Source organism: Ambystoma mexicanum, chromosome 12, assembly GCF_040938575.1.
Source record: "Ambystoma mexicanum isolate Mex_15411 chromosome 12, UKY_AmexF1_1, whole genome shotgun sequence".
Classification (NCBI taxonomy): domain Eukaryota; kingdom Metazoa; phylum Chordata; class Amphibia; order Caudata; family Ambystomatidae; genus Ambystoma; species Ambystoma mexicanum.
The window spans coordinates 536,187,083-536,213,064 of record NC_090936.1 but is presented as its reverse complement, the minus strand read 5'-3'; the positions used below and the strand labels follow the sequence as shown (position 1 = coordinate 536,213,064).

At 48.3% G+C, this 25,982-nt stretch overlaps 1 protein-coding gene across 2 annotated transcripts in view; it reads right to left on the bottom strand.

Moving 5' to 3' along the window:
- Nucleotides 1–25,982, bottom strand: part of MRPL18 (mitochondrial ribosomal protein L18) — a 198,479-nt gene that overhangs the window by 32,460 nt on the left and 140,037 nt on the right. For both annotated transcript variants that reach the window (XM_069628836.1, XM_069628837.1), the window contains one exon: nucleotides 12,434–12,665. In XM_069628836.1, the coding sequence (XP_069484937.1) occupies nucleotides 12,434–12,665 (232 nt within the window). The remainder of the gene's footprint in view (nucleotides 1–12,433; nucleotides 12,666–25,982) is intronic.

Genomic DNA, 25,982 nt, shown 5'->3' with positions numbered 1-25,982 from the left:
ACCACCAGGCACAGATTCTGTACTTAGGGGATCTGTCAATATGCCAGTAATCAACCGAAATATGCAAACCTCCAACCAGGCCATACCTTTTCTCCTTTGGTAGCCAAGATGTTTATCGACTACCGCCCTACAAACTGCAACTCATCTACCATCAACGTCCAGTGCAATAGGAGTATAGAGAAAAGGTTGCAGTATTCATACAATCCCAGAAATGACCATGTCCTCTGGTGTTCCACAAACACAGTAGGATCCTGCCATCAGGATTGTTTAGAAAGATAGGAATGGAAAGCTTTAGGGATCCACTTCAAAACATTCCCGAGATCAAATTTAACTTCAGAATTCTTCGCAGAAAAACCTGTGTCGAATATTTACCCACCAACGAGCCACACCCTCCTCCTACAATTCCATCAGTATCCAGTGCCCTTGGTGTTGTTTCTCTTGTTTTAATCTTTGGAATACATACTAGCTTATATTCATAGCCTCCTCTAAATAAATCATATTCATGCATCTTAAAGCTTAGTGTATCAATGGATCTGAACACAATATTTGAATCTGGGCTCTCAGCATCTTCTACCTGATCGACCAATAAGATATCATCAAAAGAGATTACTCTTAAGGGGATGATACAGCGCAATATCAGCATCATCACCGGACGATTAATCAGAGGGTGATGTTCATCCCTCCTAACTACCAACGTACAAGACAGAAAAGCCTTCCTCAGGCTCCACTACCATGTTATCAGTCGTCATAGTGTCACGGTCACTTTTGATGGGTTTTTGTCTGTCCCAAACCCCATGAGAGGAACAAGAACTGAGCAAACTTTACAGTAATTCTTGCCTGATAACATTCAATCAGAATCAAAACATTTAGCAAAGTGCCAGGTTTAAATCGTGGGTAGATACGAAAAACACAATAATATGATGATCAATTAAAACATATATAGATTACCAACCAATTTCATTAGTAAACATGAAAATAAATTGCAAAACATATACATCATAATTTCATAGGCATTCTTGGTGAGTTTGCATGAGCATGGTAAATATACAATATCAGTTAGGATTGATTGCCTAATACCAACAGATATCTTTGTTAGGAAGATTTTTTTTCATCAGGACAAGTCGGTGTGTCCCAAAATGTCTTCTAATATAGGGTACAATGCGTTTTGGGCTAAGGCGCCCTTCGTCAGGTAATGGACATCTGGATTTTTCAGCTGCAAGTAAAGATAATAATAGTGTGTAAATAACGCTTTAAGAAGAAGAAGCAGTTGAGAGGGGGTTAGTTTCCAGTGTTACTCATCCCACCACTAAACTCCACTTTTCCCTCCATGAAGTTATCCATCGCAATGGAAGACGGCTTTGGCACCTCCTTTTTAGCCAAGCTGGTGCGAATATCTTAATTCTTGGCCTCATTACTGTTAAAAAGTCTAGTTCCAATTGCAGTGGACAACTCTTCCTCAACCATCTCCATATCTGCTGTGTTATTAGCCTCAGACAAGATTACTCTTAAATTCCCCAATGGTAATATTCAGAGCGGTTACACTGTCACATGCCAATGGGGTAACATTAGGAACAAGTTACTTGCATCTACATGCCAGACCCATGCTGGAGAAGGAACAATTACAGGTAAGTAAGTTGTTCCTTCTCCAGCATGGGGTCTGGCATGGATTCACATGCTCATGAATAAGAGAATACATAGCAGTACACACATGCACAACCACGGGAGGTGGCAACAGGCTCAACATTAAGCAATACAACAACTCAACATTAAGCAACTCTTACCTCCTCACCAAGCTCACCTTAGGCGAACAGGTTGTGCAGCACTGCTTGGCCGACCCTGGACTCCTCCCTGGAGTCCCGATCGACGCAGTAGAATCTTGTGAAGGTGTGCGTCGACCTCCACGTCGCAGCCCTGCAGATGTCCAGCAGGGGCACACCATACAGGAACGCCGTGGTAGCAGCGATCGCTCTGGTCGAATGGGCTCTTGGACGGCCGGGCAGCTGTCGGTTTGCCAACCGGTGACAGTGCATGATGCAGCCAGAGAGCCATCTGGAAATGGAAGTCTTCGAGAGAGCCTTCCCTTGATTCACAGTCCCAAAGTTCACAAACAGCTGTGACGTCTTCCTTAAACTCTTTGTGCGGTCCATGTAGAACTTCAGCGCTCTAGCTACATCCAGCGAGTGCAGAGTCCTCTCGGCCGGCGACGGGAAGAAAACTGGCAACACAAGGGCTTGTTGAGGTGGAAGTCCGAGGGCACCTTGGGCATAAAGGATGAGTGTGTCCTCAGCACCACCCTCGTGTCATGAAAAGTCAAGTATGGGGGCTTGCAAGATAGGGCCTGGATCTCTCCCACTCGTCGTGCGGAGGCGATGGCCACGAGGAAAGCTGTCTTCCATGACAGGAACTTCAAAGGCGCCGAATGCATAGGCTCGAATGGGGCCCCCATGAGCTTGGTCAGCACCACATTAAGCTCCCACGCTGGGGCAGGAGCCTTCACCGGCGGGAATGATCGGAACAGTCCCATCATGAATTCTTTCACCAGGCGATGAGACCACAAGGACGCCCGTCCCGTCGTCCTGGTACATCGGGAGATTGCAGCCAGATATATGAGGCGTGAGCCAGTCCAGCTTTGGCCAGCGACAGTATGTACGGCAGTACTTGAGGGGCCGTAATCCGCAGAGGGTTAATCTTCTGTGCACGGAACCAGATAGAGAACCTCTTCCATTTATGTCCGTAGCACTTGAGAGTTGAGGACGCCCTGGCCTTTGCAAGAACCTCTCTGCAGTCGGCTGGGATGTCGTACCCTCCAAACTCTAGTGCTGCAGGAGCCAGGCCTGCAAGTTCAGCGACTCCGGGTTGTGGTGAAGAATGGCGCCTCCTTCTCTGGAGAGAAGGTCTGCGTCCGTCGGCAGCTTGACTGGTGGGGACGTTGACAAGTCCCGAAGGTCCGGGAACCAGATCTGTCTCGGCCACGCCGGTGCGACGAGGATCATCCTGCACCGGGACCTCTTGAGCTGGTTGATGAGCCGGAGCAGCAACGGCAGCGGAGGGAACGCATAAAGAAATAGGCCGTCCCAGGGGAACGAGAAAGCATCGCCCATGCTCCTCGGCTGGGGGAACCTGCTGGCGAACCTCCGGCACTTGGAATTCGTCGCCGTCGCGAAGAGATCGATTTGGGGTTCGGCCCATCGTCGGAAGAGTAGATCCACTTGATCCTGGCGTAGTTCCCACTCGTGGCATGAGCGCAGCTCCCTGCTGAGTGAGTCGGCGATCGTGTTTTTTATTCATGCCAGATGAAGAGGCACCAGAAACATCCCTTGGGCAACGGCCCAATGCCACAGATGTTGGGCTTCCTTGGATAGGGCCGGGGATCTGGTTCCGCCCTGCTTCCGGATGTAGAACATCGTGGTGGTGTTGTCGGTGAAGATCCTCACCACCTTGCCCTTGAGGGATGGAAGAAAGGACATGAGGGCCCAGAACACCGCGCAGAGCTCCAAGATGTAGATGTGGAGAGACTTCTCCTCCGGAGGCCTCTCGCGTGAAGATCTCTGGAGTGTGCTCCCCAACCTTCCAGGGAGGCGTCCGTCGTCACTGTCACCTGGTGAGCTGGGGTCTGAAAGTCTGTGCCCGCCGACAGATGGGAGCGGGTACCCCACCACCGGATCGCCTGACGGAACATCTCGTTGAGAGGGATCCTGCCCTCGAAGCTGCCCATCGACTGGATCCAGCGGGCATCAAGGAACTCCTGTAAGGGTCTCATCCGAAGCCTGCAAAGGCGCACCAGATAAATGCAGGAGGACATCATCCCGAGGAGGGACTTGATGGATCGTACCTTGGCCATGTCCGTGGCCAGCAGATGCTGCACCTTGCCCAGAATGGTCCTGGTCCTTTCCTCCGAAGGCGAGGCCAGCCGCGCCACTGTGTCGAGCTTGGCTCCCAGAAACAGGGCGACTTGCGACGGAACCAGGTGGGATTTTGGAAAGTTGGAGAATCCCAGGTCCATGAGCAGCCGGACGGTCTTCGCAGTGTGCTCCACGGCGAGCTCCCTTGTCCTTGCCCGGATGAGCCAGTCGTCCAGGTAGGGGTAGACGTGGATCCCCTGTAGGCGCAGCCGCGCCGCCACCGGTGCGAGGCACTTGGTGAACACCCTGGGTGCCGACTTCAATCCGAACGGGAGGGCCTTGAACTGGTAGTTCCGCCCATGGACCACGAACCTGAGGAACTTTCGGTGTCTTTTTAGAATGGGGATGTGGAAGTACGCATCCTCCAAGTCCAACGACGACAGGAAATCGCCCTCCTCCAGCAGTCCCAGCACATGCTGGAGGGTGACCATACGGAACTTCTGTGCCTTGATGTACTTGTTCAGTCGTCGTAGGTCCAGGATGGGGCGCCATCCTCCTGTCTTCTTTCTTACGAGGAAGTACCTTGAGTAAACTCCGGAGCCCCGAAGCCTCTTTGGGACGAGCTCGATGGCACCCTTCTTGAGCATCGCCCTTACTTTCAACAGTAGTTGAGGGATGTGATTTTCCTTCCTGGCCACGGGTGGAACGCGAGGGCACTTCTTCTGAAACTCGAGGGCGTGCCCTTGGGCCAGGGCATCCAGCAACCAACGGTCGGTGGAGATGGACTCCCACACGCTGACAAACCTCGCCCGCCGGCCTCCCACCGGGGTGCTTCGGCGAGGGCACCAAACCCCACGGTCGGTTCAATCTTGTTTGGAGGCCGCCTTGCCTCCTTGATGACGACGGGCACCACCTGACTTGCCGCGTCCCCTGTGGGCTTCCTGGGATGAAGATCTTGCCGCTTGGCGGTAAGTGGAGGAGCCACTGCCGGATCCCTTGGAGGCACCTTGTCTGCCTCCGGAGCTCCGAAAGGACGGCTGTCATTGTTGGAGCACTCCCAGTGCCCGGGCAGTCTCTGTGTCTGTCTTGATGGCCTGAAGGGACTCATCAACCGCCTTTCCAAACAGGTTGTTCCCGTCGAAGGGCATGTCCAGAACCTTGGTTTGTACGTCCCGGCGGAAATCCGTGGCCTTGAGCCATCCTTGTCGTCTCAAGCAAACGCTGTTGCCCAACTGACGGAAACCGGTGTCGGCGATGTCCATCGCCACCGTGATGGCGTGGTCCGAAGCAATCTCCCCCTCCTGTAGGATTTCAAGGGCCTCAGCCCTTTTTGCATCCGGAAGGAAGTCTAACAGAGGGGCGGATTTTGAACCACAACTCCGTCGTAGCGGGCTACGATAGACAGGGCGTTGGCCGCCTTGATAGTCGTCGCTGCGGATGAGATGATCCGTCGTCCCATCGTGTCCAACTTCCTGCCCTCGCCGTCCGGCGGGGAAGTTGATGTCGAGGCCGATGCCCCCCCAGCTTTCTTCTTTGCCGCCGATGAGACGACCGAATCCGGGTTAGGTTGTGCCCGAAGGCACAAGGGGGCAGCGTCGGGGACCCGGTACTTCTTCTCGTACAGGTCCCTCTTTGCCGGCGCCGTGGCAGGGTTCTTGAGGAGGGCGAGCCCCTCATCCCAGATGTCATCAAGAAGCGGTACGGCGAGGACCGTCTTCCTTTTAGCCTCGCGCCGTTGGTAAACGAACCCTTCTTTCTTCTTTTCTTCTGGGCAGAGCTGAAAAAGCTCGGATGCCCTGGAAATCATGGCATGAAAGGATCCAATCTCGTTGGGTGGGGACGCCCGAGCAGGGGGCGACGGGGGACACGTCCCGTCGTCGCCCCCGTCGTCATCTGTACCTGTCGTAGCCGTGTCCGTGCCTGTATCATCCCCGTGGGTAGTAGACCGGGAGGAAGGCAGAGCAGGCCGCAGAGGTGAGAGAGGTGGCGTAGGATGCGTCGTCCTCCTCGTATGCGGTGGACGCTCCGAAGGTCCTGGCTCCGGTTCCCCCGTCAGGTCTGGCTCAGGTACCTCCGTCGGGGGAAGGGGCAACCTTGTCCTTATCTCCGAGCATAAGGACTGAATCGCAGACAAAATGGCCGCCAAGGTGTCCTGCGGCGCCGGAAACGACGGGCGCGAGGGCTCTTGAGGAGCCTTGTCGGCGACACCGTCGCTCTCGTCGTCGCCCTCGTCGGGATCCCTCCCGATGGGCTGGGCCTCTTCCACGACTTCGATGTGCTCTTCTTCAGAGGTCGTGTCCGTATCAACGATGGTCACCAGCCCCTCCCCCACCTTTTCCAATGATGACTTTGTGGGGGTCTTCTCAATGGGCCTGAAAGACTACTCCCTCCGCGGTGGCAGGGAGACTCTGGGACCTGAGGGCGCCTCCACTGGTGTAGCCTCCACTGGCTGAGCCAGGGCCGCAGCAACATCCTCAATTGAGGTCTTAGCAGGGTGAATTAAGGTCATCGCCACCTTCTGGACGCCTGGGGCCTTCACCTTGGGGGGAGGGTCCAAGCCTCGCTCCCCCTCTGCCGGAATCTTCGAGATCGACCGGGGCCTCTCCAGAAGCTTCGCCGGGTTCTCGGACTTCCTCTTACCCGAGCCAGAGCGTTGGCTCGTGGTTGATGGCGCTCGGGGAGGATGCGCCCTGCCTGGCAGCCAAGGAGCCCGACCGTTCGGCGCTCCCGGTGCCCGCGGACTCGCGGTGCTTAGCCTTTTGTTGGGCCCCCCGTCGCCGGGGCACCCTCACAGGACTTAGAAGACCGCTCAGACTTCTTTTTTCTTCTTCTCGCCTGACGGGCTCTTCCCTTCCAGCCAGTTGGCGAGATGGAGGTGGCGATCCTTCATGGTCCGCTCCGACATGTTGTTACGCTCACCTGGTTCCCACGGGGGCATCGACCGGAACTGGGCCGCTGTTATTTCCACCAGCGTGACGTGTAGCGCCGAGATGACTGACTGGACTGGTCCGCTCAGCCTAGTTTGTCTGGCTCGCAAGAATATTCTTCTGCAAAGGAGAAGAGGAATTAACCACCCGTGGAATTGAGTGTCAACCCACCTTCCCCACTCCCATTGTCTCCCCACTGATCACTCTTGATGTCCCCTCCTTAGTCTCACCTGATGGTTTGGAAGGATGAGCTCTCCATCCTGCGTCGACCGCAGGGGCGTGTTGATGACCAGTTACTTCACTGGCGTAGAGGAATTGGTGAGTTCCAGTATTGACTCTAAAGTCCAATTGTTCATAAGAGTTCAAATGTCTGCTCTTCACTCTGTCCGATTCCTTGCAGGTTGCCGATTAATCCACTCGAAGATTTCCAAATGGCACTCGGTAAGATTCAGGTAAGTCTATTGTGTTTTTCCCCTTAGGGGCCGGGGTACGGCGATGAAGCAGAGTTGACTGTGCCGACCCGAGATGAGGTGAGACCCCTGTGGTAAATCAGGTAAGTTTTTGTGGGGGGTAACTGGTATTGTCCTTGCTTTCTCCCCTTAGGGGTCGGGGTACGGCGATGAAGCAGAGTTGACTGCGCCGACCCGAAATAAGGTGAGTACCTCCCGTGGTAAATCAGGTTAGTCCTTGGAGGTAGCTTGTATGGCCTTAGAGAGTCCCCTTGCTCACCTTGCTGTCTTTGTCTCCTTAGGTGTCGGAGGGCGGCCGCAAGATGGAGAGAGCGTGATGGAATGCTGAAGTACCGCCAAGCAGGTGAGTTCAGCGCGGCGCCGTAGGAATGCGAAGCGATGCTCCAAAGACTTCTGTCTTTCAGTTCCGTGGCGAATTGGATCAGGATTCAGGTAAGGATTAAAGTTAAAACTCCTGTTCTAACCTTTATCCTTTTTGTCTTCTTGTTTCAGGAGTCCCAGGACTGAAGTGGGCGTGGCTGAAGACTGGAGCTGCTGAAAACGTGGTGAGCGTTACGCTGCAGCAAGCAGAATAAGGCGAAGCACGTGTGGCTGTCCGGGCGTGGTTTAAATAGCCTTGGAAGAAGATCCAGGTAAGTATTCTTCCACAGCCCCACCCAAGTAACAAAATAGTCCCTTCAGTAAAATAGTTCCTCCTAAGCCTCATTTGGCTTGAGTCTTCATGCAGCATGGTCTGCCTCGTGAGTATGCAGCATGGTCTGCTTCAGGTAAGTTATCAATAATGAGCCTGGCGCCCATGGCGCCAGGACTGACTATCTTTATGAGCCTGGCGCCATAGGCGCCAGGACTGTACCCAAACAGCCCCTAACTGGGGCTTTTGGGCATGCTCCAAGTGGCATGATGCCTGCTTCCGGGGCTGCTGGGCCTAGTCTAGTCTTCTGGGGGCAGGCATCATGACACATGTTCCCACAAAACACACAGTCCTTCTCCTTGTGCGTCTTGTCCTCATGGAGACAGAGGCATAACAAATGCTCATCCTCCTTGAAAACATTCTGAAGCCGGCATCCAGGGCAGGTCCTGAACAGCTTCCCGGGCGTCGAGCTTCCTTTCTCCTGGGCCATGTCCGGGGTAGGCCTCGGAACTTCTGGAATCCTCCAAAAGCGTAACTCGACGAATTCTTCACCCTTGAGGGGCGTAGAAAACTCCAAAACGGATCCCTGTTGATCGGATGTAGAAACGGTGGAGCTTGAGGCTCTATTTAACCGAAAAATGAGAAAAATCTCCTGAAAAAGCACGAAAATGCAGCAAAAGCTCGAGAGCTACAGCACGAGCACTCCCAACACTTGAACGTGCGGTAAAAATCTGAGGATGGCTGCCGGAGGCGGGGCTTAGGGAGAGGGCAGACATTGGCTGGGGGCAGTATGACCCAGAGACCAGTGATTGGTTACTACTAAGAAAGAGATCAGAAACGAAACTGATACCGATATTTATCTATACCGAGGATTCCCGGCCTGACGACGGGGAATATTCATGAGCATGTGAATCCATGCCAGACCCCATGCTGGAGAATTGTTATTACCTTCAACCTTGTGAAGTACCACCTCAACCAACTCATAACCAGCTGCTGCATTTTCAACTAATATCTTATCAGTATTAGAAACAATTTGCTTTCTTCTTGACATTCCTACTAGAGTAGGAACACGCTTGATGAACTGGTGATTTTTTCTTCTTTCTTCCTTCTTCCTTTTGACTTTCAAATCCTCAACTCCCAGCTTCTCATGCCCAACAAGCTTACCAGGAGACAGGGGATTAACAATAGCTTTCTCAACCATCTTCTCAACTTGGACAGTCTACTGTGAGAAACCTGAAGGTGTCTCACCCGCTAGTCCCCGGGGATCTATCATCCAGGTTGCCAGGACACAGCCATCGTTTTTGGATCCAGTTCCTGGGGGTGGACCAGTGTGGGAGGATCACCTGGGCGAGTTATCTTCGGGGAGTGGAAGTGGGACCCCGGATGGCAAGACGCGGTATCCCCTTCCCTATAACACCTTTACCCCAATATCCCAAGTAGGATACTTAGGGAACTCACCCCTCCTCCCTTACCCAACACAAACACTCTCACGGACACCTCACTGTGAGACAAAACAGACTAACACCCAAGCCGTATACCTGACATGTCCCAATACAATTGTCTGGCAATTACTATTGGCCATTACACACACCAGACTTCCATCACACTTCACCACACAGATAAAAGGCGGAGCCTGAGAGCACACTCTGAGCAAAGCACACGAGCAACCAGCAGTTCCAAAAAAGCAGTTTAATGCAAGGCAAAAGATGGCAAAACCAAAGGATTACAAGGAGGGAAGTGCCGTTGACCTTTTCAACGAAATACTTATTTTCATCACCCTTCGAGAATAGGAAACCTAAGACCAGGAATCAAGGCTGAAGAATCCTGCATGGAGTGTCTGAGGTAACCGGAAATCTCCCACGTCAACAGTTAAGGCAGGGAAAATCGTTTTCCGCCGTCCTTGGCTCCTACAACAAAGCAGCACCGGTGAAGTCAGCACAGTCGGTGAGTTGGGGTGTCAACTGTGCAGGGTTTGTCGCTCACCTCAGACAACAACTCTATGTCCTCACCTGCTTCGCTAGAGCTAGTCAGCTTCTCTTTTCGCCTTCTCCTTCCCAGTGGTTTCTTCTTCTTGTGGTAGAGGTAAGGTTTCCCTCGGAGGGAAGCCACTATGCCTGCCTGCTAAGATTAAAGAGCTAGTGGCCACTTCTCAGAGAAATTCGGAATAAAGCAGAAAAAGCCTATTGACGCTGAAAAAAAACCTTGCTGTTTTCCTTGGACTACAACAGAGTGTTTGTACTAAACCTTGTAGATGTCCAGCGGAGATGTAGGCGTCCAGGAAGGTAAATGGAGAGCGGGCAGACACAAATAGCCCTGTGGAAGTGGAGAGTCCAAAGTCAGAACAATAAAGAGTGATTCTGGAAGGTAACAGGAAGACCAGAATTATTTTGCAGGAATCGAGGCAAGCAACAGAGAATAGGGAAGAGACTTCATAAAAGCAGAGCGCTGAGGGGAGAGCCTTGCTCAGGAAGAAAGCTCTGGCAAAACCAAAACCCTAAGAGCAAGTGCTCGGAGCGAGGAGCCAAGCAGGAACGGGAAAGCTTAAAAACCCAGAGACGGGGGAAAAAAGCCAGACAGGCAGCGGAGCCGTGGAGAGAACCAGAAGGCAGATGGAGCCGCGAGAGTTCGGCTCTGTAGAGGGAGACAAGCACACACGAGAATCCCAAGCAAGAAGGTGAGAAAGTGCTCTGTAGCGAGCAAACACAGAAAACTAGCGTCTTTCCCCCAAAGCACAACAAAGTAGCAGGGTTGCAACGTGCCGACCGCCAGGTGCATAGAGAAATGCAGCCCGGCGGCAGCCATGTTGGAGAAACACTAGACCTGCATGCTCATTATGGAACAAAAGTGTTGTGCTGATCAATGGAGCCACATTTTCCACCGGCTCCACAAACGCCTACGGGGGGAACCGCCTGACATGGGGAAGACTAATACCAGACCGGTCTGTGTTGAAGTTAAGTTTACAAGCAGCAACACTGTATTGTGAAAACTGAAGAGAACAGCATATGTGGCAAGTGACACACACACAATTAAACAGCAGATAAGTGATTGAACTTTGAAGCCAAGATACGATATCATAGACAGAGTGGTCCGGCACCACATGGGTGCTCTTACGAATGTCTGTTAAGTATCCAGCTAATAGGTGGCAAATGTGAGTAGTGATAAAGAATTGTGAAATTGAAGTGGTCCTGCAACAGCTCACGCAAAACCTGTGCACATTCAAAAGTCTTTCATAATTGATGAAAAAGCATATGAAGTTGGTTCGAACCCGGCGGAGGGAGATCAGCTAAAATCTTTTAGCTAAAGAAAGTTTGTGTAACGTTATATTGGAAATTGGAATTAGTACGAGCCCGGCGGAGGGAGACTAATTGAACATTGTGTTAAAACAAGATCTGAGCCCAAACGAGGGGGATCCAAGACCTGAGCCCGACTGAAGGGGATCCGAGATCTGAACCAGACTGAGGGGGGATTCAGGGTGTACTGCGAGTCATCCCCGAAAGAATATTCTACAAGAAATTGGATGCATAAATAATTTACGAACATTGCGTTGCGAAGATTTGAGGTGAATAGTGAATCGGCTAAGAAATGGAGTACTTTTGAAAATCTGAAAGAGGAAAAAACAGTGCTTTGTCGCATCAGGCCCTCTGAACGAAGAGACTTTGAAAGGCAAAGAGACATCGGCACGGAAGGCCCTGATGCTAATGATTGAACTGCATCCTCATGCTAGAAAAGCCGGAGACTGTGCTAAGCTCCAGTGTACCACTTTGTCCCATGCTGAAAACGTGGGGAAGGAAGGCCAACGGCCTGAACATCCTGATGTATCAATGTGAACACTTTTCTTTTTCGTAAAATTCTTTCTCACACTATTTCTATTTAGAGCTAAGGATTGGCAATAGGTTTATTAGTATAGGCCCTTTTATTTTGACAACACACCACTAGGACTGCGTTATTAATAGATGATCATAACTTGCTCCCATTTATAGATTTCGGATTAGACAGACGTTTTTCAAACCCTTTTTTGAAGTTCAATAAACACCCTTGAACTGTGGTCACTTGTGTCTGTCTTACTGTTGACACCATGCCTTCCTTACACTATATTTTAAGAAATGTAGTTTCTTAAAATGGAGGAGATTGCATAGCTTTTAAGTGGTTTCATGCTAGATGAAGTCAGGTGGTATTATTATGGCCTGCATGAGCATAATTGTGCTGTGGGTAGAGGGATGGTGCAGTTGGAGTGTAGGGATGGTGAAGTTGGAGTGTTGGTTAATGAGTGGTGTAAAAGTGAGGTTGTAGGGTAGAACTGGATTCCTGGCAGACTTCAAGAGCAGAATAATTTGAATTCGACAGGTGTTCAAGAAGGAAGGGGCTCAATTCTGGGATGGTTCCAGCAAACCAGGCAATCTGGTCACCTTAAGAACGGGGGTGTGATGCCAGAAAGGAAATCGCAGATTTTTGTAGCATTCTGGTTTGCTTGTTATTGAATCTCACCCTGCACCTATGGTTTGGTTTCACTGGCAGTAGAAAAGACAAACATCCCCACATGTCTACTATATTGAAGGGACTTACTGACTCAGACTTTAACTCCCATGGAATGGCTTGGTATATCATGTAACTGATCCCAGCCTCCAGACAACGCTGGGCCAGCACCCGCCCGACATTCTCACAGGCTGTTGCATCCCGAAAACTGTACAGATGACGCTTGATGGCCCACTCCTGAGTGGAGGCAGAAACCACGACACTGCCATTGCTGTGCTCCACATAACCGATCACATGATGCTGCGAGCGCTGCAGGCGCAACCTGGCAAAACAATAGCAGAGACAGTACATTACTTCAGAGGCACGCACATATGACTATAGATCATAGTAGTTTAACAAGTAAAATATTTTGTCTTTAAAGAGGCAAAACAGTTTGTTAATGTGTACAAGCTCTTCTCTTCTTTCCTCTTGTTTGTAACCCATTTAAAGAGTTATTAATCTGTTCAATGCTGTAATATGTCAGAAAGGTTAGTATTCCATGCACAACTTCTTGGGCCAGTTCTGTGGGTTTACTGGCATAAAAAACATAGTAAGATACTTCAGCTGGGTATGCGACAGCTCACGAGATCTAGGTTTGATGCAGTTTTCAATCTTGGCAAAAGCCAGCTCAGCCATTCATCCTTCCAGGGTTGATAAATGCACACGAAATTCAGTTGGGTAATAATTGAAAATTTAAAAAATAAATCTATGTAAAGCAAGTGCTACATAATATCAGATTGTTACTATAAATAAGCCAAACTTTGACATTATTAGGTGTTGAATGTGTTTGGCGTAAAAAGAGTGCAGTAAATTATCATCAATCAGGGTGAGTTTACCTTCCAAGTAGGCAGCTTGTGTTTTGTTCAGTTGCAGACCAATTAGAACAACAGGATGGACCGCCTGTCAAAGTGCTTCTAAAGGCTTGATCCTTTGACAAGATACATGACACTCCTAATGCAATGGGGGGACGAGTACTTTTTTTTAAATGTTGGAAGCAAATGGGGGCTATTATAAACATTCAAATGTTGGGAAGGATACAGAGAATATGTGATTACTTGTGCATAATCCGTGCGCATACAATGGTCACAAACCATTGAGAAGACAAACGGTGGCCTCTAATGAGGTTGACATTTAAATATGTAGGACATTTTTGTCCTTTACCGCAATAAAGTCTTAGTTCTTAACTGATACAGCTGTCACCTTTTTGGACAGTGTCAAAAAGGAATAAAGATTGAACATAACATTTTAATGCCCCATCTATTCTTCAGGACATGCAGCAATTAGTGAGGATTACACCTTAGGAAACCACTTGAGCTTTATTTTATTTTTTTAAGTCAACTGATTTTGTGTTAAAAAAAAAAAAGAACTGTTTTACAAGTTTAAACAAGGAGAAAATGAAAAAACACCGACATAGTAAACAAATTAAATTAAGGATCAATAAGCAATGGTCTCATAGTACTTTGCAAAGGCTGCAGCTATTTCACAGTCTTCCGTAATTGCACTACCCTTCCCCATCCGATAATTCCCCTGACGTCAAGACATAAATTAGTTTTCAAAAATTGATTAGCAGTTTGCTAATAAAAATGTTCTTGATTAGCAAACACACCCATTTGATTAGCAATAGTGCACTAATACTTTTAATGTCATAAGTGGTTATTGGGATCCAAAAACATCAAAGGAGCATCTATACAGCATTTTTTTGTACCGCTGAACTAAGATATCAGTGAGACGAATCAGGCCTTGCAAATTCTTTAAAATTCCACTAGACATGCAGGTGAAGTAATTTAGTTTACCTACTCGACCTAAAAGAAATGCACTCGGCTCATAGCAACGGGGACAAAAATTGTAAATGCACTTTCTTTAAAATGGTGCGTGTCACCACAAAACCACTTTGTGTTTGGCACACTGCTGCCAACCAGAAGCCAGCTATGCACAGTGAAACCTTATTTGACATTTACTGCAAAAAAAAAAAAAAGTTATTACGTCAGAGTTTCAAACATCCCCTGCAAATGTTACTCGCCCTTCATAAAATCTACTGGACTATGCAAGTGAGCGAGTGGACTTTGCAAGCCTTGGCTGAGTGCTTGTAAAATGTAAAAGGTTAGCTACATGAATGGACAAACAAATCGATTTGATGAACAGTTTGGCCAGCTCTTTCCCGGAAGTGCTAATTAATAATGCAATCCTAATCATATAGCAAACGGAGCTCTACAGGCTAACTACAGTGTGTGGTATTGCAGTAGATGTGTCGATATACAGTCTGGATGGAACTATTGATCATTCTTTTGCATAAACGTCTAGTTAGCCTTGTGTATTCATTTTGTAAGAGGAAAAAAAGTAAGACTAAGCAAAGTAGAAGGTGTAGCAGGCAAAGAACTGGTCCAACTATGTGGAATGTTGTGGTCTGCTGCCATCGCACTGTAAGGTAACTGGTATAAAACTGCTCATGCATTGAGCACCAGTTGCACAGATAAGTGCAACCAGCAGGGCTGGTCAAAGAACTGCTAGAACTAGATTTGCCATTAAAAGCAGTTGGCCTTGTGATCATGTACATTTTCAAAAGTGTTCAGTCACCAATGTGATGGTTCTTCCCCAACAAAAATAGATCTAGTCGACACTGAGATTTAGATACACTAGCCTAAACTTTACTGTAAAGCATGGAGACAATGCAATGTTTTACAGAAGCAATAATGCAGTTCTGCATTATGCAACACCTAAATTGTTAGGAATGGAATTGCATGACCATTTATTATGAAGTTAGACATACAAAGTGAATACATCTTTGCCATACAGACTATAGTTAGCTTAATAAAAGTATCATCCAGATTACTTCTCGTGTTCTAATGTTAGAAAAAGAAAAATAATCTTGCCTAGCACTCCCACTCAGGCGTTTAAGAGTCAAGATGATTACTATTGCACTCTCTCTCCATTAGACCATTTGCTTGCAGTGAACAGAGAAGAGGGTGGCGAGAGCATTGAGAGCCAGAGAGTTATTCAGCGTGACCAGTGCTTTTATTTAACAGGATAACTTAAAATAGCTAACTTGGCTACACAAGTGTCAATTTAATTAGAAAACCCACAAAATTGCATAGCAAATTGCTATGCAACATTACTTATTTTATGCCTTGTGACGTACCTAGTCCTCTCATCCTTCTTCTCCAACCAGGCAAGCATCTTCCCTGCCTCATATCCTTCACATATCCTGCTTTGTTTGTCACACTGGACCTGCCTTGCATTATCCCGAGAGATATTTCAGAGCACTTCCCTTGCAGTTAAGAGATCTATGTACCGAGGGGGATCTGGATCGAAGAAATTCTTCAAGTCTCTCCGCATCTAGTTCAGCCTCTTATCCTTTCTGTCTGGGTCTTGCGTTTTGCCAACATTGAGGATATTTCCCCTCTGAGAACAGTCTTGTAGCCCTCCCATAATGCTACTGGGCTATCAACCGACCTGTTAAATGTGAAGTATTTATCTGTTTTGGTGGAAAGCAAATATAATTATTTAAACGGCCAATGTAGCTTAGGTTTGGTTCTATTTCCTTTAACTTCCACAAAAAGTTATGAGTAGTCTGAAATTCCCCTTGCTAGGAACAGGATTCAAACAAGTCTAAGTGTACTTTTGGGGAATAAAGCAGTAATCAAGTCTAAACCAAGTTTTATCATGTGTTTTTATCATGTATGTGTGTGTAAAACTCGCCATGCAATGGTTAGGCTGATTGTTGTTGCGAAAGTATGGAGCTTAGTGGGTATGTTAGGGTTACTTTCCCGAAGATGTGTATGGGTCCATGTCATTAAAATCTCCCTGAGAATCCAAAAATCTGCATGATGGTCCAGCATTAATGTCTGAAAAGTGATCTAAAAAGGTCAATAGAGAGGCAAAGGAGCATATACGGCGATGGTATCCATAGTGAAGCCCCAGATGTCCCTTGTTAGCAGAACAAATCTACCTCACGAGTCCTGTTTTACAGATACATAAATGCCTACCGTTTAAAATCGCATCAAAACTAGAATGTTCCTGGAGTCCCCTGCATGGACCGAAGTCCTGTAGTGCTGTCTTCTGAAGAAATGGACTTCCAAGCTGGTCAGATGTGTCTCAAGAAGAAGGGCCACATCCGGTTAGTTTCTATTGAGAAACTCCAAGACAAGCCCACCCGTTGATGGGTGTACACAGGCCGTTCACACGCCAAGGTCAAAAAAATGTAAATTCCGGTCTGCAACGTCAGCCCCCATTTAGGTATGTGGATAAACTAAATATAAACTACATTGGTGGCCAGATGCCACAAGGGAACCAGTCAAAGGTGTAGTTTGAGTAACAGAAAAAGCCAATCTAAACTCTTTCGTAACAAACGTCCCCTAACTTCCCCCACCCCATACTTCGACACAACTAGAAATATTTGTTGCCAGAATATAGAACCACTTATTCATTGTTTTTAACAAATACTTATGTAACCAACAACTGAAAACTATAGAGGAAAAACAATCACAGAAGTTGAGTGGGGGACAGAGCAGCTGGGCCATCTTTGCCCAGTGGAACTAGCATGGCCTTATTGTCCAAAACTCCAAAACTCCACAGATACATCATCATGTCCTTTGATTTGTAAATTTGAGTAGTCCTGCAAAGATTTAAGGGACAGTCGATCCCTAGTCCAGGATGTTCATGTATTCTCAGGCAGAGTAGCAATGGGTTTTCAGGGCCTGGCTGACAAGTTGGGGGGCGGGGGGGTGCTTTGGGTGGGTGGGGCGGACTGCCAGATCTTGTGGTGACTGAAGAGCACTGCCATGCTCCCTTGGCCCAGTATCAGTTCTGTATGCAATTCCAGCCACGTTGATGCTTCACAAGGCTCAGAGAAGAGTAGAGTGGTGCCGTTAAAATAAATCTTGTGCTGTGCTGGAAAGAATAGAGCATATTTAAGCGACCGTGTCTGCAGCCTCTGATTGACAGCCTCAAACGACTGACGGGATTTCTGAACTTCTCTGGTATAGTGTAGGGAAAAAGTAATGTTAGCCCTTTGGAGCGTGCCATCTGTGGTATCGCATCCTGATCGCAGTAGTTTACGGGTTTGGTAACTACCGTCCATCGTGAGGCACCTGGAATAGGCTGACTGGGAAGGGTCCAGTGTGCCCTTTCAACAGCAAAAACATTTTGAGAAACTCTGGGATTGCATAGGCTCAGCAAGCAATTTTTCCAGAAAACTCCACAGCTGGGACCCTCTTGTTTCTCAGGAAACACCAGATACGAATATTGTTAATTCTGTAGCAACACTCACTTTCCTCAACTCAGCCCCCCACAACCTTCATCCGGTGCAACATATCCGTGAGTCGGCACTCCACTGTCCAGAGAGTAACCTCAGAGCCAGAGAATGTTTTTCCTGCGTCTCCCACTCGAGCAGCCAATTTATGTAGATCATGGCGCAGTAGTGACACATCAGAGCTAAACCCATCCTCCTTCCCCTCCATGGAGGCTCTGGAATCTGAAACAGCAATCACATCAGCCAGGGAGAGATTAGCTGGTAAGGGTTGCGTATCCTGCATATCTCCAATGTGTGTAGCACTTTTCACAAGGGTGGGGACAGTCCCTGTGTACGTATCTATTTTTTGCAGAGTTGCAGCATCTTAATCTCATCTTTCGGCCACATTGAGAGCTTGGGAGCAGAATGGAGCGGGCAGGGGAGAATGAGGATCAGATCAAGTGCAACGATGGGAGGCCGAAGTACAACACTTGGTCGGTCCACATAAAGTTGGAGAAGCTGAGGGACTCTGAGGGTCTGAGATGGAAAGGCCATGTCGAGGCAAGCCAAATAGTAGAGGCAACGCTCCACCAAGCTCACAGAACATGGGCACCAGGTGGCACCAGACAACGCAAAGCCGGTGCACCACTGCGGTACGATGCAATCCCGCCGAGGATCGGGTGTCCGAGCAGGCCGTAGATGGCCCCAGTGGGGATGGAGGGGGAAAGCAAGTGAGGCATGGAACGCTCAGGTGCCGGAGCCTACCAGGGGCGGTTTTCTGTAAAGTCTGAGCAGCCCAGGAGTTGCCCCAGCACCCAACCTCTGAGCATCTGTTGTATTCCCCTCTCGCCCCCCCCCCCATATCACCTGTTCCCTGTGTATGGGGCCACAGCGCCACCTCCTGGAATGTCCCAGTCACTCTACGGATGAGCATGCAAACTGCACAGGTCCCCGGGAGGGCCAGGAGCACTCCCATCTCTGTCAGGGGTAGCATGCAGATGTACCTCGCATCAGGCTGACATGCGGGATGGCAGTGCAGAAGCCAAGTCCTCCGTCTCAAAGCCAGTGCCGTAATCATATTGAAACACGTGAGTGCGGTTGTCCCAGGGCAATCCTGCGCCTGATTAACTGTTTACTTCAATGCAAGAAGGGAAATTATGACAGGATGTTCGACCGAGCACCCCTTTGCTGAATATCTAGGTTCTGCTTTTAGCTCCTGCTCATCAAATCCCGATTTCAATCCCGGTATAGTATAGTATTCTTCCCAACCAACACTACTCATTCCATAATATTTTACCAGAGAAGAATGGCACTGTGAGGAACGGCCCACCCATCCTATGTTTACTTCCCCCTGTATCCTCCTCAGTCACCATTACGCACAGTCTACTCTGGGATCCATCCCATCTGACGGCCAGCTGGAAAATCCCAGATTCATTTCTGCTGGGTTCGTCATAGTGCAGTAATACTTAACCGGTGAAACAGGCCTCCACGCTTTAATAATACACCTTTGAGCACATAGCACGCCCTTCATGCAGCCAACCTGACTACCTTTTGTACTACCACTAAAAACTGACCACATTGTTTAAACACTTATTCTCAGGAGCATCAAATATTGGCCTTTCTATTCACAATTATGCTGTGAGACACATCCACTGACTCCACAGGCATGCAAATCATTACAAACCATCTCTTTCCTCCAACCCCCATTCTCTCATCAATACAAATATGTTCTGTTTTTAACCTTCTCCCCCCCTTAACCTTTCCACTTCTTGGTTATCCTTCTCCGCCCTCTCATAGACCATGGACTACCAAGAGCACAATACGCTACACTCTGGCAAGCCTCAGAGCTGCAAGACCACTACTGTAGGTCCAGCATTAAAAAAACTTCTAACAAAATGAATATGTAAAAAGCACAGGGCAGTATGCCATCAAGTACAGACTAGATCTATCAAAGTGCCCACTGCGATCAATCTCAATCATAATATTATATATATATGATTTTGATCAGTTTTTCAAAAGATTTTACTAAAAAAAAGTGTTTTGCTACTAACGCCATGAAGGTGTCCAGCGCCTCATCTAGGAAGAACAGAATTACTGATATTGAATGTCTGACTTGGCAATCTTGGCTGAAATTCCACTCAATACTATCAACATTAATCTTGAAGAGCTTGACATCAATCTGTACTGGCCTGGCAGCTCATACCTGAAATGCAAATCTAAAAATTCAACACGGCCCCACCCCCGACCCCATATCCATCAGGGGCTGCATGGAGACGTTCCATGATCTTTGCATAGCTGATTTGCAGAAACTGTGATTGTGATCTATTTATTTACACAATCGCAATCTCACTTAGTCCCAATCAGTCCTTGCATGAGTTACAACACATTAATTAAACCGTCATTAAACCCTCAGATAAGGGCTCCAATAGTGTGTTGCTACATCATGTGAACTATGTGGCAGAAGCTTTCATGATTGCTCATGCTATCTGCAACTGCCAACTAATTCATTTTCTAAGATCCAGACCGACTTCGTGGCATTGCCTACCAAATGGTGTGAGCTTGGTATTGATGACGATTTGGTGAAATCCCTGACCCCTCCTTTTTTCACCATTCCTAACATTTATTTTTTGCCAAAAGTCCACACATTTCTTATTCGGCCTCCTGTGAGACCTATTGTTACTTTATCAGGTTCTTTGGTAGAAAATGTGTCCCGCTTTATTGATGAAACTTTGATTTCTTGTGTTTCTCTTACCTTAGTTTCTGCGGGATACAATGAATTTTCTGCATCACAATAATTGGGTCCTACGGGAAGAGGGATTGATTATGGCCACTTATATGTGGTGTCGCTTTACACCTCTATAGATCATTCAGTTGGCGTTAATGCATTTAAGTATTTTTGGGATACACTTTCTCTTAATCTTTTGTCTCACAGCACTACGATTTTGGAGATCGTGACATTCTGCCTTACAAATAATGTGTTTTTGTTTGAGAATGCATTTTTTTTACTAAGTGCGAGGGACAACCATGGGGCATACGTTTGCTCTCTCGTACGCCACCCTCACCGTGGGTTGGTGGGAAGCTACTCTTTTGTCTGAGATTATATCAAGCATTTGCCTGACCAGATTGTAGCCTGGTGACGTTATTTCGATGTTTTTGTAATATGGAAGGGGACGAGTCTGGCTGGGCCGATTTTGTGAAAACGATCAATCTTAACAGTTTTCATTTGGCTTTCACTGAGAGTCATAGCACCTCTGAAATAGTGCATCTAGATGTTATCACTCTGCATGTCGATGGTTTACACGGTTCCGTGTACAAAAAGCCTACCAGCTTGAGTCTCCCTTTACATGCCACCAGTAGTCATCCAGTCATCTGTAAAAGAAGTATTCCGCATGGGGAATTTGTGAGATATTGGATAAAATTCAATTTGACAAATGTTTACAAGCATCCTCGTGTTAGGACAGTTTTTCTGAAGTCCAACTAAGGGCTTAGTAAAACCATTCAACAGACGGTACAAGGCTCCACTCTTAGTACAAGGCTGTACCGCCAGAGTTCATGGTAGCGTAGACACGGCAGCCAGGCTTATCTTAGGAAAGAGAGGGGGCTGTAGACTCAGTACAAAGAAATTGTGTTATACGTATGGTCCAAAGAAACACTGAAACACTATATACTGTAAAAAATAAATTGTTTATTTAAATACAAGTCGGCCCAGATAAAACATGGGGAGAATACGTACTACCATATTATATATCACCACATTTATAAAAGCACAACACTATGCTTGAAGGTGCACAGACCAAAGCATATAACCTTATTTGGAACACCCAACAGGTGTTCTAAGGAAGACAAACCAATGTATACATATTCATTATAGGGCGGGTTACTCTATAAGTTACTTTCAGATTACTTTACAGTAATACAAGAGTAGTAGACCCCATCAGTTGTACTGTGACGCTCAGCAAGAACTCACATGGTAATATCCACTGGACAATATACTTTTCTGATCTAGTGAACCACAGAGTCTAGGAACAGTATAAACCTATAACTCTGATACACAACAGTTATTCTAGGGAATGTGGACCTTGGGATGTAATATTCAATCACAGTTGCTTTTCAGTTCACAGACTAAGGGAAGCAATCTTTCTTACTTATTATAGGATAACATTGTAATAATCAAGGTAAGTAAAGCTTACATACTTTTGTAAGGAGCTACCAGCAACCTAAAAGGTAAGTATGACCTGGACAGACTTATTCTGGACAGGCTAACAGTAAGTCAGGGGAAGTAAGACCCAATTGGGGACACTCATACAAATATCCTAACAGGAATAATAAAGTGAAACCAACAGCATTACCTTTGGGGAAAAGGCACAACCAATTCACAGGTGAGTAATTTAACCTGCAACACACATTCAAGGCAAGTAAGAACTTTTGTAACTGTGCACTCTCAGAGTAACAGTTACCAACCAACTTCTTTTACAAGTAAGTAACTTTTTAACACTTGTTATTCTTTCCATTTGCTTATCCAGTCCTTCCCATATTCTATAGCATGAGTTCACTCAGAGGCAGTAGAAGGACCCTAGTGGTCTAGGTGCCAGCTGTAGGCAGGGTGAGATAGGATTCAGTTGTCTGCAAAGACAGAATTCCAGTGTAAGACTGTTCAAACAATTAAGTGTTTCACTGTAAAGTTAGTGGAGGGTCCAAGGACTTCAGAGAAGACACCCTAGGAGGATTCCACAGTGGGCCTGGTGAACTGGATGACTGGCCTCCCAATCACAGAAAACTCCCGAAAGCTATACCGAAATCTCAAAGGCTTAAGGTAGGTAAAATATCCCAGCCAGCACAGTACCTCAGCACAGAAGAGAGTTGCAGCAGGAAGACTTCAGGATCTGCAGTCAAAAACCAAGTTGATGGATTCCTTTGTCAAGAAGACAGAAGACAGGACTTTGGAAGGGCTTTTGCAGCAGGGATCACGGAAGGCAGCTCCAGGCAAGAGTTTCCTCACAGCTGGATGCAGCTCTGTGGATTTGGAACCTTTTCAGGAGCACAGAAGACAGAATATTGCTGGTTGGATTCTCGTCGTTTGCAAGGTCCTGCACTCTAGTGAGGGGACTTTTTGGACTCTAATCGTGCCTCTGGAGTTCCATGAGGATGCCCACGAAGTTTCAGCAAGATTTGGAAGACCGTGCACCACACAATGGCTCAAGGTCCCAGAGTATTGCACAACAGCAAGGTCGCAGCATGGTTTGGGATGGCTCCAAATGCAGGTCTTCTTGAGTCTAGTGGGTCTCACCAGGCTCTGGATTGGGGTCGTCGTTTTCAGAGACCCCAGGTCGATTGGAAGGGATGGCTACAGCAGGCTCCGGTTACACAGCAGGCTCTCCGGTCGCTGGACATCGTTTCAGCTGCAAATTCTTAATCTTCCTCTTCGGATTTGATACCAGTGGTCAACTACTTCATCTTCCAGGTTCCGACTTTAATGCAGGAACCAAGCCAACCAAATAGCCTTGCAACATTCAAACATGGGGGCGTTGGCAATCCTTTCAGGTCAGCCAGTCTCCCAGTTTAAAGTGGAATCACGCACTTGGGCTGAAAGACAAAGGGCTGCAGGGTTTTGGACTCCTCCCTCGCTTCCTGCCTTCACAGATATTCTGGAGCCTGGGCGGGGAGTCCATAGTACTCGCACCAAAGATTAAAAAAAAAATTCAAAAAAAAAACAAATCACACAAAGGAATTTACCACCCGGGATGTCAGAAGAAGGGACAAGAAAGGACAGGGGACACTAAAATGGTGAAAAAACTAGATGGGGGCCACTGCCTGCGGTAAAGGTGCGCCGAATTAATAAAGGGTATCACTGCTACCAACCATTTAAAAGGTAAGCTTGTCTCTGTAACATAATTGTTCCAGATTTTGTTACATTGCATCTCCCTAGAACTCCACATAAGGTGGGGTGTGCTGGGGGAATAACTTCAGGTTTCTCACACAAGTAGACCTCAGGAAACCCTTATTCAGGTGGCAGGGGAGGGCTGGCGCTCTCAGATCCCAACCCTCGGGGTGGACAAGTGAGGGAGGATCACCTGGGTAAGGGAGCCCGGGGTTACGCTCATGGAATTGCCCCAGGGGAGACGCGGTATTGTCCCAGGGAAGATGGAGAGGAGGACAATATACTTGAGGCCTTTGTAGGTTATAATACATTTACCCACCTTCCTCCAGTTTAAACCTACCATCCCCTTTGTATGTAACAAATCCCCTAGGATCCCACACCCCGTTACATTCAGAAACCATCTCTCAGAATCCCTGCTTTCCTGTTCCCTATCCAAATACTCCCAATCATTCTTCACGTCCCTCTGGTTATTCTGTCTCTAACACCCAGTATATGGCATTGACCACATGTTACCATTCCCACCCCCGCCCCTGTTCAGATCACGATAAAAACTCTGGTCATTCTTGGTCATTCCACAACCCCTACCAAACCCCTAGTAAGAGAACTGTAATCCCATATAACAGAACTCTAATGCCCTCCGGCCCCCCCATTCACAACCTGAACATTTCTTTACCTTGTAACAAAAAGCAGACTTTATCTGACATGTGCCGACACAAGAGTCAGGCTAAGTCAGGCAACTGACTTAAATCACACACACCTGACAGCCCTTCCTTTTTCCCACAGGGATAAAAGGTGGAGCAAGAGCACAGTACGAGCAAGGCAGACCCCATGACAAGACAGCTATCCAGGCCGGCAGTTCCAAATGAGGAGAAAGGTGGTGAATATCAAGAGGCTGATAAGGAGGGACACGACCTTGCCATTTTCGCAGACCCGCAAAACCTCTGCAGAGGGAATCATAAGACCAAGGACAATAGGCAAAGTTTGCTGCAACAGATGTCAACGGTTCACAGAGTGTGTCGATGCTGATAAGCAGGAGCGAGGGAAACTCCTGCTACCGTGGTACCGGCCTGGTCTCCAGGTACGAGGAAAGCCAAGCGGTTCATCACAGCTGAGTCAAGGGGAGAACCGATAAGAGCTGGGCTGTGGTGAATGAAAGTCGCAAAGTGGCAAGTTGAATCAAGTTCAAATAACTGTAAAAGTGTTAATGGGGAGGCGTGGCCTGGAGCGCCAGCGATGTGGCAGCTCCTCTAATGGCCTCCGCATGAGGCCCGCAGCCTTTCCTTGAAGTTACCAGGTTCCCGCTGTCCTTCCACAACGCAGATGCCCGCAGCTGATCGCGGAACGCCATGGGCTCGGATGGTGGCAGACTGAGCCCCTGATGCTTGCTAGCGCCCCGCAACGCGGCTGACTAACCTGCCGGCGATGGCCGCCGCATGAATCCAAGATGGCGGACAGGCCACGTTAGTATCATTACAGAAGCTCTCTGGCAGACATCTCTGCCGCTGGAGCAGGGTCGGGAGAGCCCCTAGCCCCTAAAGCACCCTCCTCGCTCCAGCGTTCCCCAGGGGTGTCCATCCAGCATTTGGGATCCTACCGCCGGCACGGCATTGAAGTAGCCCCGCCGAGGACCCTCTTCAGATCCTCCACGCGGGGTGGTCGCAGGCCCCTCTTGACGCCCTCCACCCCCTGCTGGAGAGGATCCATCACCATGTGTTGGCGGAGCCCCCCCCGCCCCGAGGACGTTGTTAGCCTCCGAAGGCTTGGCAGAACAGCGCTCTCTCTGCATTCCACTCCCTCTCCACCTTACTTGCTTGACCTGCTGGATGCCCCGGAGCAGAGGACGCGCGGCCTCCTGCCGCCCAGACAGCAGCCGCCATCCTGCTGAGAAGGTACCCCGGAGGGGGCACACACAGAAGCAGACCATCACCTGGTGCGGCCCCCTTCAACTCCTGCCAGAAATTCTACACCAGCCCACCCTCCTACAAGATTGTCATTGCACATCCCAAATGTTATGCTTGTTAAACCTCCCTCTCCAGCCTTGACCAGCAACCTCGCTAACTACACATGGCACCATGCCTGGGCGCACCACGCCTACACATACTTCTCTCCAGACCATTTGGCCTCTCTAACCCGTCCAAGCACAAATGCGCCGTTCCCGCTCAGATGAGCACAAACCACCACCTCATACTGTCACTTTGTGTTCTGCAAACTACCAAGCCTACCACAAACCTCCCGTCTCAGCTACCCCCACCCAGGCCTACCCCCGAGCCACCCATCACATCCCTCAGCAGCCCCCTCAGTCCATAACACCTTGCCTGTGCCCTAATCAACACACGCTCTATGTGTGGCCATGCCCCTGACATCCACCACCTCATGCTCAACAGACTGGACCTTCTGGCCATAAAGGAAAGCTGGCTGCACGAGGCAGCTGGTTCTCCCCCCCCCCTCCCATCTCTTGCCATACCCACCAGCTACTCCATTCTGAGAGCTGATAG